This window comes from Mustela lutreola, chromosome 7, assembly GCF_030435805.1.
Source record: "Mustela lutreola isolate mMusLut2 chromosome 7, mMusLut2.pri, whole genome shotgun sequence".
Classification (NCBI taxonomy): Eukaryota; Metazoa; Chordata; class Mammalia; order Carnivora; family Mustelidae; genus Mustela; species Mustela lutreola.
In genome coordinates, this window is record NC_081296.1 from 4,416,439 (window position 1) to 4,432,662 (window position 16,224).

The 16,224-nt window shown below is 47.5% G+C and overlaps 1 protein-coding gene across 9 annotated transcripts in view; it reads left to right on the top strand.

The window, feature by feature from the left end:
- ZFAND6 (zinc finger AN1-type containing 6) overlaps positions 1-7,480 on the top strand; it is a 64,149-nt gene extending 56,669 nt beyond the window's left edge. For 5 of the 9 annotated variants that reach the window (XM_059179813.1, XM_059179814.1, XM_059179812.1 and 2 more), the window contains 2 exons: positions 4,461-4,574; positions 6,563-7,480. In XM_059179813.1, the coding sequence (XP_059035796.1) occupies positions 4,461-4,574; positions 6,563-6,711 (263 nt within the window). In that variant the 3' untranslated portion in view covers positions 6,712-7,480. The remainder of the gene's footprint in view (positions 1-4,460; positions 4,575-6,562) is intronic. The other 4 variants (XR_009355205.1, XR_009355202.1, XR_009355203.1 and 1 more) reach the window with 4 other exon arrangements.
- Positions 7,481-16,224: the final 8,744 nt, after the last annotated feature.

A 16,224-nucleotide genomic window follows, 5' to 3' on the forward strand; every position in this document is an offset into this window, starting at 1 on the left:
GCACCTAGAGCACGAGCAAGCAGAGGGAAACAAACATGGTGAAACCTGTTCGCTTCAAGGGACACCATCAAGACCATGAAATGGTCCACAGAATGAGAAAAAATATTTGCGGATCATATATCTGATAGGAATATATAATGAATGTTATAATCCAATAAGAGGCCAGTTTTTTAAAGGGCAGTGGATTTGAATAGATGCAGTTATGCCATGGTCAAGTGTGAAGGGTATGGAGAAATGAGAACCCTAACACATGGGTGTTGGGGACGTGCAGTGGTACGGCCACTTTGGTAAATAGGGTGATAGTTACACGTGGAATTTAGAAAGTCCAAGAGGTACCCTTATGACCCAGAAGTTCCATTCCTAATTCCTGCGGGATTGAAAACATGTCCACGCAGAAACGTGTGTAGGAGTGTTCACAGCAGCATTGTTCAGTTAGCAAGGCATGGAAACGACCCGGCCGGCCACCGGCAGGTGCCTGGATAGATGTGGGCTGTCCGTACCCTGAAGCACTCCTCTGTCAGAGAGGAGTCGAAGCTCTGATACCCGCCACGGCAGGGCTGAACTTGGAAAACACGCAGAGGACAAGAAGCCGGGCACAGAGGCCACAGGAGGTGGGCAGGCAGGCGCAGTGAAGAGGACCGTGTGCGGGCACTCAGCGGCACACGGGGGCCTCGGGGGCAGCGGCAGCCGCACTTGCTGGAGGGGCCGGTTCAGCAAGGCTGTGTTGGAGCAGAAGCCGAGAAGGTTGTTTTAAGGAAGTCATGGAAGATTCCTGAGGTACTGGGTTCTAATCTACAGGGGAAATAGCCTTGTGAAGGCTGGCTGCTTTTGTTCTGTTTTTAAGATAACACAGAGTTGCGTTTTAAGAAGTTTAATGTGACACTTCTTTGCCCCAGGTGGCTGCTGATAGACCGTGGTCTTTTGCACAGAGCTGCTTTGTCCAGAAAGGTGGCCGCTGGTCTTGGGTAGCCTCGAGCACTTCACATGTGGCTGGGCTGGAATTAGTGCAGTGCGTGTCTGTTCGCTAGTCGTGCAACGTATACGTAGATTTCCAAGAGTGTCAAAAATATCTCATTAATGCTTTAAATACTGATTGCATTTTAAATGGTAATATATGTTAACTTTACCCTTTTGTACTTTTTAACACAGTGGCTGGAAAATATAACATTAAATCTATGGCTCAGTCTATGTTTTTAGACCCTGCTGTACTATAAGCCTTACTTTCCCTTAAAGATTTAAAGTGTTCTCATTTGGTAAAGAATTTTTGAGCAAGGAGTAACTTAACAATCCTTGGGTTCAACCCCTCATGTTGCATAAAATGGCTTGCAGAGAAGGAGGATGAGTGTCCTCCCGGTGTGTCGTCGGTGTGTCATCGGTGTCCTTGGAAGAGGGCGTGTCCCTCCAGTCTGCTGGAGGGCTGGGCGGCGTCCGCGGTGGGTCTAAGTGGTGAGCAGAAGCCCGGAGCACTGAGCTTCGTCTGACCCCCGAGGGGCTTGTGGGGGGACTGGTCCTGCTGTGTGAGAAAGACATGCGCCCGACGTTACATGGGGGCTGTGTCTGCTGCCGATGACTCCTGGGTTGCCTGTTGATTGTGTGTATTAATATGCTTCCAAACAGCTAATGCTAAGTATGTGCTTCCTGTTATATTTGTGTATTTTTTAGCAGGCCCTAGAGCAGAGGGTTTGTGAAGTATCTTAAAATGACAGGCCAGTAGACTTTGTCTAGTTGGGATTCCCATGAAAAATCAAGTTTACTTCCCAGCCTTCGTGCCTAGGCCTCCCAAACAAACAGACCTTGAAGAACAGCAGATAGAAAGTAGGCTGCTGCCTGTTCTCTGTCATTAACAAGCCCCTGACCTTGTGTCCAGTTCTCCTGTCACACTGTGAGAAACTGCCTAGTTCTGAGGACACTTCTTATGCTTCAAGTTCAGTATGTTTATGGCTCCTTTAAAAGATGGAATTGTTTCCTTTTGCATAATTAAGAGTTGGGAAGGCATGCTTTGGTCTTAAATCTCATATATAAGGAAATGGGTAATTTCTGGGAATCCTAGGCCTTGACACAATTCTGTATCATCTTGCCCATGAACTGATTTGGTGAATGTTTAAATTCAGGCCGGCAAGTCAGTAGTGTGAGGCAAGCGAAGGTCACCTTAGTCTCATGGGAGCGTTAGAGGATGGTGGTCAGCCTCAGACGCTAGCCCTCGCCCATGGCCCTCGCTCGCAAGCTCTCGGGCTGCCTGTGGGTCCTTAACTTCACAGCTGCGCGTCTGCTGTGGATGGACCATTAGGGCTGAGACTTGTGTACACGGGAGTGTGCGTGCATGCGTGTGTGTGTGTGCGGCAGGGAAACTTATTTTCACTCTCGTCCCTTTCCGGATTCCAAAGTTTGTGCCTCAGTAATTCACCCAGTTTTGTTAAGACAAAGTTTTCTTGGAGTAGTGCTGTTGTTGCTGTTTAAATATTGTTCGTATAAGCTTATATGAATATCACAGTTTCTTGGGAGAACAGTTTATTTTACGGCTTACAGATTTTGAAGACAATTAAGAGATTCTTTTCTGATGGCAAGTTACACTATGTTTGAGCCCCTTACACATAGCAGAATGTTATTTGACACTGTTCACTGTTCTAGGGGCTGCGGATAACCCAAGTAAGCTAGACATTCAGCCCCTACCATCATGTAGTTAACATTCTGATATGTATTTATTAATAATAAAAGGTTTTATGTGTCCATAATCTGTTTAAAGTGAGCCCATCTGGTTTCAGAATTTCTAGGTGCAGGGGCGCCTGGGTGGCTCAGTGGTTTTAAAGCCTCTGCCTTCGGCTCAGGACATGATCCCGGGGTCCTGGGATCGAGCCCCACATCGGGCTCTCTGCTCAGCAGAGAGCCTGCTTCCTCCTCTCTCTCTCTCTGCCTGCCTCTCTGCCTATTTGTGATCTCTGTCTGTCAAATAAATAAATAAAATCTTTTAAAAAAGAACTTGGCAGAATTTCTAGGTGGAGTGATGAGTCATACAGAGTTGTTCATTCGTGCATATTTACTTGGTAGTTTGTGGTGTTTTCTCTGTCATGTTCTGCTTTGATGGGAGGTAATATAGTTAACAGAAGCAGGTTGGAATCCATTCCACCAAACGCTTGAGCATGTGCAATGTATAGTTCACGGTGGTGGGTGCTGGAGATTCGCATGGGATGTCAAATCCCACCCAGCTTCCACGGGGCCCGTGACCACACCCAGCCACAGTGGGTGAGCGCTGAAGGAGGGCAGCTGAGCGGGCGCTGTGGTCAGGTGTGCTGGGACAGGCGCCGGAGCAGGAGTGGAGGACACAGCCTGCCCTGGAAGAGCTCACTGCTCAGCCGGGTGAAGACCAGGAGGCTGTTACCGTCGTGAGGGCACTACTAGTGGGGCGCATGGCAAGGTTCCTGTTCTGAGTTGGTGGGTGGAGGTTGGAGTAAGAGTGGATGCTATGAGCTTGAACAGGAAAGACCAGTGCGAGTAAGCCAGGGACAGAGTGGGACAGGAGGGGCGTGGGAGAGCATTCCGCAGAGAAAGGCTGCTCGGCGAGGAGAGCTTCGGATGTGTGCTTCCGAAGCCTCGGTGTGCTTCGGATGGGCTGTAGAGGCCGGCTCTGCAGTGGTTGAGCAAGAGTCCTCCAGGACCAGACACTGAGAAACCCCGAGAAGGGGACAGCTTGGCTGTGGTAGTCGCTGCTTCAGAGGGAGGTGTCGTGTGTGTGTGTGTGTGTGTGTGTGTGTGTGCTGGGTCATGTGACAGACTCTGACTCCGGGGACAGTGTTCAGGGACAGGAGGGTTCATGTTGGTTCGGAGGCAAGCATGGCAATTTGACTGAATCTCGGTGCAGTTGGCCTTGACTTTGCTACTAACCTGCGTCGATTTATTATCCTAATTAAAACATTGTAATAAAATTATCTTCTAACATATTAAAGGGTTTATGTGAAACATTCTGAGAATTTTAAACATAGTATTCCACCTAATCTTGGTTTCAGCTCTTTTTGTCCTTGTTCTCTGAGAAATCGACATAGTTCTGACCCCAGCAATATTTCAAAGTTGACGTGTGGCCATTTTCTTACGCAGTCCCTTAGAATACCCAGCTAGTATTTGCGTGGGGGTCAGATACATGTTTACTAGAAAAAAGAGGGCATATAGCGCTAGATCTCTAGAGACACTGTTAACATGCCAGTATGTATTCTAGATTTCCTGTGTGTGTGTGTGCGCGCGCGCGCACGTGTACATGCCTAGATACCTAACGTAGGTACATACATTGAATGAAAAGAGTGTAGTATTGTGTATTCTACCTTGTAACTGTGTAAGCATCTTTCCCCGCTAACAGATTCCTCAGCTGTCCTCACAGTAACAGACCACTGAGGGTGGGGGGGGGGGCAGCCACCACCCATATTAAAATCTTCCTGAATAATTAAATTTTACCACTTTCCTGTTTTTGTCAGCTTCAGTATCAGATACGGCACAGCAGCCGTCTGAAGAGCAAAGCAAGTCTCTTGAAAAACCAAAACAAAAAAAGAATCGCTGTTTCATGTGCAGGAAGAAGGTGGGACTTACTGGTAAGGGCCTAAATCCATTGGTTTAAACTTAAGATTGTATTTTAGAGTAACCCATGGCTTACTGTTCCTGGCTTCAGTGGAGATCAGTTTTGTTCCATGAGAGTTAATACTGGATACACTTCAGCTTCTGAATTTTCTTAAATAATGTAGCTTTTAGTTATATACCTGAAAGTAAAATGAATAGATTTTCTTTTAAAAACTCATAGCCCCGGATTTGCGAGCCTTAGGGCGGGTCACGGTGCCGGGCGCTGAAATGCACGGCTCCTGCGTGGCAGAGCCGGAGTTGGGGAGCGAGGGCAGTGACGGGGGGGCTTTCTCGGTGCACAGCAGCTTGAGGTGGCGCTGGTGGCGCTCGTGAGGGCCCCGCGCGTCCTCCCTTGTGAGGCGTCAGCCCCACACCGTGGTGCAGCTGCAACATAGCCGTGAGACGGTATCGCCACGGGGAGAGGAAGAAAACATATTTGAAGTGTTATTTGGGTCTTTGGCAGCCAAAGCAGGTTGAGTGCAGTTGGTGGATCACTTCGGCAGTTTAGGGACAGCTATCCTGAGTCACATGGCGGAAGGGGAGGAGCGGCCCGTCACGGAGAGGGGCGTGGAGGCAGCGTGGTTCTGCCGGGTCTCGAGAGATGAGCAGGACTTCAGCAGACGGAAGCAGGGCCACTCGAGGCAGAAAAACTAGCCTGAACCAAGGGCTGGAGAAAGGAAGGGATGGGGCACGTTGAGGGGCCCGAGCCGGGGAAGGCGGCTGTGGCACACAGCCTGGGAAGAGGGAAGGCTGCTGCCGTGGGCTGTGCCCCACGGCGGGGAGTGATGCAGCTGGAGAGGGTTCCCGTTTATTACTTGCTGCGTGCCCGGCGTCGTGCTGAGTGCTCCCCAAGAACTGGACTTTGGAGCTGAGAAGAGTAGACGAGATTTTCAGGATCTCAGGAAGGTCCTCAGGCCAAGGAACAGGTTGTAGAGAGGGCGGAAAGCAGAGGGCGGTCTGGTGTCCAAGGCGTTGAAGACTGGCCCATGCTTTAGCAGATGGGTGTATTTAAAGAATACACGCGGGAAGGAGTCAGGTGTCGTAGAATACCCATATTTAGTATTCAGTGTAGTCTGAGGACATCTCGGGAACTCTGACTTCCTGACGGGAGGCTGAGACTCAGTAAGTCCCATCTCGTCCGGCCTGTCCACCTGCTGTCGCGGTCAGCTTCATTTTCCACTCCTTAGCGTGAAGTAACAGCAGATGTCCCTGAAGCAAGAATGGTAGAGACGCCCCCATCAGATGGCAGCATGCAACATGCTGATTCCTCCACTGCGTTTCCAACGGTTCTGTCCTGTCCTACAGTTCTGGGAAGCAGGACTGGTTTGATAGGACTATCTACTCTCTCTCTCTCCTCCCCCATCCCCTTAACACATCTGTCATTTAATCCGTATAGTAAAGTATTATTCCAGAACTATAGCTGCAGAAACTGAGACTCAGAGAAGCTAAGCAACTCGCCTGCGTTAGGAGGCGGCTTTGCACGGAGGCGCCAGACTCCAGAGCCTGCCCTTACCCAGCCCACAGCAGCCCGGTGGCCTCTGCGCTGGAGTCTGCCGGGGAAGCCGGGGTCGATGCTGTGCTCTCCCTTAACAGTTCTGCCAGAAGTCTCGTTACACCTTTCTTAAGGTTGCCTTCTGACAGTGTGCTTATTTTCACATTTAGAATGTGATTTGAGAAAGATCTTCTGTCCCACGTAGCAGTCCTGATTCTGGCGGGAAGTGTAACTGGCCACAGCGCAGTCAGGAGGCCGAGCTTAGAGAAGCGGCGAGGCTCCGCTGTGGGACAGACTCTGTAGATAAGGAGTAAGAAAGGAAGCTCTCAGCTAGTGAGTCCTGAAACTGTCTGGAGTGGTTCTTTAGATGGCTGCCCTAAATACATGATAGGTTTTATCCATTAATATGCTAAGGAGCTTACCACTTAGACCTTTCATGCAACTCACGTGTGTGTACTGATCCATTTTCAGGGTTTGAATGCCGGTGTGGAAATGTTTACTGTGGTGTACACCGTTACTCCGATGTACACAATTGCTCTTACAATTACAAAGCTGATGCTGCTGAGAAAATCAGAAAAGAAAATCCAGTAGTTGTTGGTGAAAAGATCCAGAAGATTTGAACTCCTGCTGGAATACAAAATCCTTTGACCATCTGCAAACTAAAAATTGACTTGAGGTTTTTTTTCCTAGTCCTTGGGAATGTAGAGCAACGTACTTGCATAGACCTTTTAATCATGCATGTCGCCAGAAGAATAGATTTTTGTTTTTGTTTTGAAAATGACTCTGAACATTTATTTCCATTGCAGTTTCTGTGGCTGAAAAGACTTAAGTAAACTTTACAAGTATTATCCTTTTAAGATCATTTTTAATTTTAGTTGAGTGCAGAGGGCTTTTATAACAAACGTGGAGAAATTTTGGAGGGCCATGATTTTTCCAGTATTAAACACGCATGCGTTGATCTTGCAGTTTATTTTCCATTGTGTGTGTCCATAGCTTTTCTCTGCAGCACGATCCCTGCCGACGGCGCCCCTCGGGGCCCGACTAGTTACCAGTCACGGAATGTATCCTCATGCTTACGGCTGCTGCTGGGTGTTCATTAACAGAAGTTCTACATAAGTTAGCGTATAGTTTCTTTGCATCCACTATTTATGTCTGAATCATTTGTCACAAGAGAGTGTGTGCTGATGAGATTCTAAGTTTGTGTGTTTTTAATTTTTTTTGAGCGAGGGAAGGAAAAGCTGTGTGCATTTCATTGCCAACTGCGGGTTTCTTTCGGATTACGCTCACCGGTCTGTGTGTACACGGTGTGAAGAATGATTTGAAGTAATTGTGCTGTATTTATGTTTACCCACCAGTCTTTGATTAAATAAAATGGAAAACTGTAACGTTCCCTTGTGTTACTTTTTCTCTGTTCTTTCCGGTAGTTCATTTTGACTTTTGGTCCTTTTGTTTTCTACTTTATTAATTTGTGCAGGTCCTGCTGCTGTTCCCATATCCATCTGTGACTTGTCTTCCGGTAGTGAATTGTATGCTCAGATCCCATCGAGTTGAAGGTGTCAGCATTTAACACCAAGAACTGCTTTTTGTCACACAGATACCGAATCCTCTCGCTCTGTTCTACACCCTGTCACGCTGAGTTAGTATCTGCCTAGGAGCTCCTTTTTCTGGTAGAATTCGAGAAACTGAAAGGGCACAATTCAAACATGGCAGCTGGAGGATTGCGGATGAGAAAGGCCGTTTGTCCTGTGGTTTTCAGACTTACCGGGCAGCCAGTCTTTTTCTTTTCTTTCTTTTTTTTTTTAGCATGAAACATAAAACAAGTGAAAAGCAGTATTCTATAATACAAATTTCTACACCATGACTTTACTTTTAAGTTTTATCTTAGTATGCAGTGATGGCTTAGCATGATAATCTACAAATGTCATCTATTTAAATGTAATCTGTTAATTTATTACATGAACAGATTAAATAGAGAAGACTGTTTGCACTAGCCCAACATCTCCAGGTTAAGTATTTAATAGAATTTAACACCGATTCATGATGAGAACTCAGAGGAATGAGAACTACAGAGGAATTTCTGGAAGCTGATAGCTTCTATGCAAAACCAAACAAACAAATGTAAACCAAGCATCTTCCAAAAAGAGGAAATTCATTCCATTTTAAAGTCAGAAAAAATGCTGCCTGCTGTCCGCTGCTTGCATTCAAAATTGAGTTGGAGATCCTATGTTCAATAGAGTAAGTCAAAACAGAAAGTCCAAAGAGGAGAAAGGAAGAAACACTCAATATTTGCATGTTAGATGTTGGTTCTTAGAGAAAGTCCAAACAAATCTAGATAGAGTACTAAAAATAATGGGTGTGGTCAAGCAACTAGATACGCCATTAACTCGGAGAAACCAGGTGCATTCCTTACAGTGGTAATAACTAGAAAACCAAAAGGGACCTTTCACGGTGCTACTGACCCCAGGCACCTTCAATACATGTTGAAGGGCTCTTTAAGAAAAAATTCTAGAGTGTTATCAAGAGACAATAACTAAAACCTCAGTAAATGGGGAGAGAGACATGTTAATAGCTGGGAAGACAATAGAAAGATGTCATCTGTGCCCAGATAGACCTACAGATGAAAAGCATTCCAGTCAAAATCCCACCAGGTTTTCTCCTGGAACTCGTTTAAGCAACTATAAAGTATAAGGTAAAAGGTAGCAAAGGCTTAGTGTGTCTTGGAAACGAAAGGGCAGGGAGTTGGGCACTTGTCCTGGCAGATGCTGGGACTCGATCACATGAAGCCATGTTAATTAAAAGAGCTTGGTAGTAGCTAAGGGGTGTTCACATTTCCCAGTGGGGTAGAGCAGATGGCCCGGAAAAGGCTCACATGGACTGGATTTCAGTGTGAGAGGCGGCTTGTCACATTGGGGAAAGTTAATTTGATAATTAGAGCTGGAACAATTGGTTATCTGTGTGGGAAAGGGTGAAAATTAACTCTCTTCTCACGCCAGAGGAAGTTAGTGGCTTAAATGGAACACAAAATTTTCAAGCTCCGAGGGGGAAAGGTAAAGATCTACTTTGACCTTGAGATAGGGTCCTACTTAAGACACAAAGCATTAACTGGAAGTGTTACTGATAAATTAGGTATTAAAATGAAGTATTTTATACCTAGGAAAATATTAAACCAAGCAGGTGAAAGCCCTGTACTCAGAAGACATTGGTGGAAGAAATGGAAGGTGATGCAAATGAGTGGAAAGATACTCCAAGCTCATGGACTTGAAGAAAGAATATTGCTAAAATGTCCATCCTATCCAAAGCAATCTGCAGATTTAATGCAATCTCTGTTGATATGTCAATAGCATTTTTTACAGAATCAGAGTAAGTGATCCTAAACTCTGGAATCCCAAAAGAGCCCCAAAATATCTTTTTTTTTTTTTTTTTTTTTTTGACAGAGAGAAATCACAAGTAGATGGAGAGGCAGGCAGAGAGAGAGAGAAAAGCAGGCTCCCTGCCGAGCAGAGAGCCCAATGCGGGGCTCGATCCCAGGACACTGAGATCATGACCTGAGCCGAAGGCAGAGGCTTAACCCACTGAGCCACCCAGGCGCCCAAGCCCCAAAATATCTTAAACTATACTCTGACAAAGCAAGGGCAAGAAAAACACAAACAATTGGTACTTCATCAAAGTAAAAAGCTTTCACACAGTGAGGGAAACAAAATGAAAAGGTAATGTTCTTAGTGGGAATTCAACACCAGAAAAAATTTGATTTAAAAAGTGGGCAGAAGACCCGAGTAGACGCTTTTCTGAAGAAGACCTACAGATGTTCCCAGACACACAAAAATATGCTACACATCACTCATCAGAGAAATGCCCGTCAAAACCACGAGATACCACCTCACACCTGCCAGAATGGCTGAAATAAACACAAGAAATCACAGGTGTTGGCAAGGATGTGGTCCCCTCATGCCCAGCTGGTGGGAACACAGACCCGTGCAGCCACTGTGGGAAACAGTATGGAGGGTCCTCAGTTAAAAATGAGAATACCATATGGTTCAACAGTTACGCTTCGGAGTATTCACTTAAGGAAAATGAAAGCTAATTCAGAAAGAGAAAAGCAGCATCATTGTTTATTGTAGCATTACCTACAGTGTAACAGTGCAACACGGAAGCAACCTCAGTGGCCATCGGTCGATGAACGGATGAAGATGTGGTGTGTATGTGCACACAGTGAGATAGTAGTCATAAGAAAAAAGGAAATCCTGCCATTTGCAACAACACGGGTGGACCTGGAGGTTATTTTGCTCAGTGGAATAAGTGAAAGATAAATACCATATGATTTTACTCATTGGAGCAAAAAAAACCAAACAAACCCAGAAACAGACATTAACTACAGACAGCAAGCTGGTGGCTTCCAGAGGGGAGATGGGTGAAGCCGGTGATCGGGACAAGGAGGTACAAGCTTCCACTTACAAGTAAGTACAATGAAAAGTAGAGCACAGGAAACACAGTAATGCTGTGATCGCTCTGACGGCAGATGGCCACTGCACTTCGTCGTGGTGGGGAGCATTCTGAATGCGTGGAAGTGTCCGGTCACCATGGTGCACGCCTGGAACTAACACAGCATCGTGCGTCAGCTATTTCAATTTTTAAAAGAAAGGAAAAAGGTATTTTATGCACTAATATATTATTTAAAGCATCTTCAGAGAAAAAAGGTGTGTTACAAATTGGGAGAAATTACAATGCCAATCAATACCACAATGAAATACCATTTTATACCCACTCAACTGACAAAATTTAAAAATCTGGCAGTGTGCCGCAGAACTTCTGACAGGCTGCTGGTATTAATCAAAGGGGATTTACTTCTTTAGAAGATTTGGTGTTACCTTTTTTTTTTTTTTTTTGACGTTTTTGTTAAGTAATCTCTGTGCCCAAGAGTCACTTGCCCTTCTCACTGAACCAACCAGGTGCCCCTGATAGTCCTTTAAAGTTGGACTTTCACACGTCCTGTAATCTAGAAATCCCAGTCCTGAATGTAACCCCAGAAAAACTTGCACAAAGATAACAAGGAGACACGAACAAGAATTTTCTGGCACTGTTCACAGAACGCAAAATCTCAGAACCACCCAAGTCCCACTGAGGGATGGATAAATAAAATACAATATATTCTTACAGTAGAATATCATACAGTAATCAGAGCTTGGGATCCTGAGCGACACAACAAAACAGAAGGCACGGTGTAGTGAGCAAAAAAGTCAAAACCTGCAACATGCTCACCTGTACAAATTCTAGTAAGACAGACTGACTTGCAAGTCCTATACCTGTGGTTTAGATGAAGTGATGAAAATTAAGGATGGCACACTTACAAGGGCGGAGGCGGGGGGTGTGCCGTGTGGCCAAGCCCCCCAACTCTTGAAAGTACGTCAGTCCCCTTTTCTTTGTTTTAAGTAGGCTCTGAGCCCAGTGTGGAGCCCAGTGTGGGGCTTGAACTCATGACCCTGAGATCAAGACCTGAGACAAAATCAAGAGTCGGACGCTTAGCCCATAGAGCCTTCCAGGCGCGCCCTGAGAGTAAGTCTGCTCGGGAAACTTCCGCGGGACACCACTGAAGGCAGACCGCGTGTGAACCGGTGCAGAGTGTGATGAACCCAGACCGCGTGTGAACCAGTGCAGAGTGTGATGAACCAAACATCACGACTAGTCCCATTTTCTGTACCCAGGCTCCAAAGTATTCGTTTGCATTTTGACATTGAGGGTTGTGCATGAAATGGACCGTTGAATCAGCGTTCAATTTGTATTCTTTTTTTTTTTTTTTTTTTTTTTTTTTACAAAATTTTCACAAAAAATCCATCCACCCTGGGTATTCCAGCTTCAGTGCACACCCAAATAGTAAAGCCATAAATCACGGATTGTCTTGTAGTTCGGTCTTCATGTCTAATTTGTTCGGACCTTGCATAGTGTCCTTCCCCCTAGTTTTCCAGGAGTGCTGACTTCCGTGCTGTGCAGTGCGATCTTGACATTAGTCCTCTGCTTTATGCTCAAGTCTCAGGAGACCTGGCTTTCCTGCTGTGAAGATGGCTTAAACTGAAGCCATCCCAGAAGGCTCCCAGAAGGCCACAGATGTCTGTAGCATCAAGCAGTGGCTCTTGGAGAAAAAGGAAGCCACTCCTTATCCCATGGGTACTGGAAGAGTAACGGAATATTTTGAACTCCCTTTCCTCACAAATATGGTAACTTAGATGAAATGGACCAATTCCCTGAAAGACACAGTCTACCAAAATGCTCACAAGGAGAAGATAATCTAACGTGCCTGAATCAAAAGAAACGTAATCCACAATGACTTCACAGAAAGGAAAGCTCCAGGCCCAGACTGGTCAGTTCTACCAAACACTTAAGGAACGAATTATTATCAATTCTCTGCGATCTCCTCCAGGAAATGAAAAGAAGGAATGTTGCCTAACTCTATGAGGCCAGCATTCCCCTAATGACCAAAACCACACAAAGACATTACAAGAAAACCATAGACTAACATCTCCTGTGAACACATTTGCAAAAATCCACAAAATATTGGCAAATTGAATCCAACAATGTATAAAAAGAATGCTGCCCCACCACCAAGTGAGATTTATTTCACGTGAGGGGCCGACGACATCTGAACATCAACAAATGTGATCACATCCACAGACTAATGAGATGAGGCTCACTTCGGTAGCTGCAGGAGAAACATTAGCCACATTCAGCACCCACTCATGATTAGAAAAGCAAACCCCTCAGGAAACTAGGAATTTGGAGAAACCTTTTCAACTACATGAGGAACATCTATGAAAAACCTAGTTAACAACATATTTAGTGCTTAGAAATAAGAGATTTTCCCCCAAGAAAAGGATGTCCTGTGTTACTACCACTCCTTTCCCACATTGTGCTGGAATTCCTGGCTAAGGTAGTAAATCCAAAAAGAGAGAGAGAAAGGAAGAAAGAAAGAAAAGGTATTGTACAGATTGGGAAGGAAAAAATAAAACCACCTTTGTTCACAGATGACATGGCTGTCGACTGAGGAGAATTCCAGAGGACCAACATAAAAACCCCTGGAACGAATAAGCAATTAGAGCAAGATTGTAGGGCACAAAGTTAATACACAAAATCAGCTGACTTGATAAAGACCAGCAACAAAAAAATTGAATTTGAAATGGACACACCATTTTACATTAGCACTGGCAAAAACACAAAATGCTTAGGTAAAAATTTAATAAGATTAATGAAATCAAGATCTATATCAATGGAGAGCTATCCCATGTTCATTGAAGGATGACTCCGTTTCCTAGGTTCTGCCCAACCTGGTCTATAAATTCAGCACAATCCCGATCACAATCTTAGCACGTTGTTTTGTGGATACTGATAAAAGTGGTTCAGAAGTTCATACGGAAAGGCGATTCAGTGAAATGAGGGCTTGGATTCCTCAGTCCCTGATCACCCTTCAGATGCTCTCGTGTGATCCGACAGAGATCACGCAGATCTGGAACACCATCTTTGCAGGACATTCTGCCAGAGAGATGGTCTAGCCCCGTGATGGCGTCCAGGGCGCCTGCCCTGGTTTCTGCGGACACACAGTGGGAGCCCCAGGAACGGATGCAGGAGAGCATGGAAGCTGGCCGTGCCCCTCAAAAAGGACCCTAGACATAGTAGGAAATTTCAGGAATCCCGTGGACTGTCCAGCACAAAGGGATGTGTGGGGTTGAGGGGCTTGGGATTAGAGGCAGAGGAGGCAGATGGCTGACTGGGAGCAGAGCTTTTGGTCTAGAAACCTTAGGTGAGAGAGGAACAGGCCTCCCCTTGATGCTTCTTCATTCCTGGGGAATCTTAGAAGGAGCAGAGGTGTTGACGGGCCATGTGTTCCGGTGAGCACTTCTTGTCACCCAAGGAAAACCACATTTGGGGAGCAAGGCACCAGGCATTCTTTTTTTTTTTTTTTTTTTTTTTTTTTTAAGATTTTATTTATTTATTTGACAGATCACAAGTAGGCAGAGAGACAGGCAGGCAGAGAGAGAGGAGGAAGCAGGCTCCCTGCTGAGCAGAGAGCCCGATGCGGGGCTCGATCCCAGGACCCTGAGATTATGACCTGAGCCGAAGACAGCGGCTTAACCCACTGAACCACCCAGGCGCCCCGGCACCAGGCATTCTCTGCTCCGCACCAAGCGGGTTGCTACGGAGTGCCCGGTAGGTGTCGAAATCCCTCTGCGTTCTGGGCATGGACGGGGACCTGCAGCTGTCACCGCAGCAGAAAAAACTCACAGAGGGGAAAGAGACGTCTGGAAGGGGAAAGCTCCTCTTCACTATGCGAACGTTCATGCGAGAGAGCGAAACAAAGCGGTGCGGAGGACCTTGCTGAAGTCACAGAGGGCAATTCCACTTCCTTGTGGCGACGGTGAGAGGAGAGGCAGATTCCGGGCCCGACCCACGGTCTCCTCACCAGGCTGCTTGCCAGCCATGGGCCCTCCGAGCACGGCGCCGCGGGTCGCTTGCGGCCCTTCCAGATCCAGCTGTGGCGCCGACATGGCTGTCGGGTGGCGTTCCATCAACACAGGGACACGCTGGTGCATGGGACAGAGCGGCCTGAAGACGGACTGACGGTCAGGAGGGTGAAGCTCTGCAGCTCACCCGCCAGTGCAGGGAGGGCGGGTGACTGGGCTCCGCGCCGGTGGTCAGGAAGAGCCGGGCTGCAAAAGGGCCCCGCGCGGGCAGAGCGCACGCCTTCTGTCCTTCCTGCTGGGGCAGAGAGCTGCTTGCCCGCATCTTAGAGTGGACATCTTGTGTTTGCCGTGGAGGTCCTGCACTTCGTTGTCAGACGGGTATATGTCCTAGGCAGACCCGAAGGACGTTATGTTCTCCCAGAGGAGGTAGGGGACCTCAGGCCCTGGACTCTAGTATCTCAGGTGTAAGTGACAGCAAAGACGCCACGGGGCCCATCACTGCCACCTGCTGCTCCTCCAGGGGCCTCTCCCAAAAGCCCCTTCCCACTTCACCAGCAAAGGAGGGAGCGGCACACCTGTGTGCAGAGCCCCCCAGCCCGCTTCCGGGCCTGGGAGCGTCCACCGCGTCCTCCCCGGGACTCCCCCTGCAACAGCCGTGTTGGGAAACACCGTGTGCGCCGGATCGTCACCGCTCCATTGCCAAGCCGGTCCCAGACATGCACCTTCCTCAGCCGGTGAAACCGGTAATAGCAAAATGGATTTGGCCACATGGAAGAACGTTCGGGAGAAACATAGGGAAAGGCTGAGAAATCGCTTCTATTTAGAGTTCACGAAGACAGATCACTACTTGCCGTTGGGAGGAGTGAGGAGAGTGGGTGAGGACCGTAGCACGGCGGGGTTGCAGGCTCTCGTTTTCCCTGAAAATTCCTTTTGTAATTGTCGTGTAGGTGCTCAGCACATCCCCCTCCCCAAAAGGGAGAAAGAGAAGAAATATATATGTTTGCAAAGTGACTTCGCATGTTTTTTTCCAAATAGGGAATAGCTTTGGCGTTTTCAGGCCCCATCCATAATTAGTGGGTTGGCGAGTCTATTTTAAAGCTCTGAAATCTTCCTCCCACTTCAGCTCTCTCCCGCCCACGCCCCCGCCCACACACATCTGCCCCACACCCTTCCCCCAAAAAGGTTTTTGGTTTTCTCTATCCTCCAGGCCTTCCTTAGCGCACGCGCGCGCTGGCCGCACCTTGCCCACCACCGGCCGGCAGCGCCCCCTTCCCCCGCCGGCACCGTGTGGCTGGGGTCCTGGATTCACGGCCTTTTGTTGTCCCTTTCATAATTCGTGCTTTCTTGGACACTCACAGAGCTCCCCTTCTGGGCCGGGTGTCCGTCTGGATGTTGGCCACACCGCCGCGCACAGATCGAGAAAGACCGTTCCTGCCCGTATGCGGAGGGCCAGCGCCAGCACAGAGCATGCAAACGGCCCCCGGTCCCGCAGCCCCAGCGTACCTGGAGTCAGGCAGACACCAAGTGCTGCCCGGCGCGGGGGGCAGGGAAGGGGACACCTTCGGTCAGGCCTCCAAGCCCAGCTGGAGCGCTCTTCTTTTCCCCCTTCTGGAATCTCCCGGAGCAAGTCAGACCCCCTCCTCTGTCAGATCTGCCCTTTATCCCTCCCCAGGGCAGACTCGACCA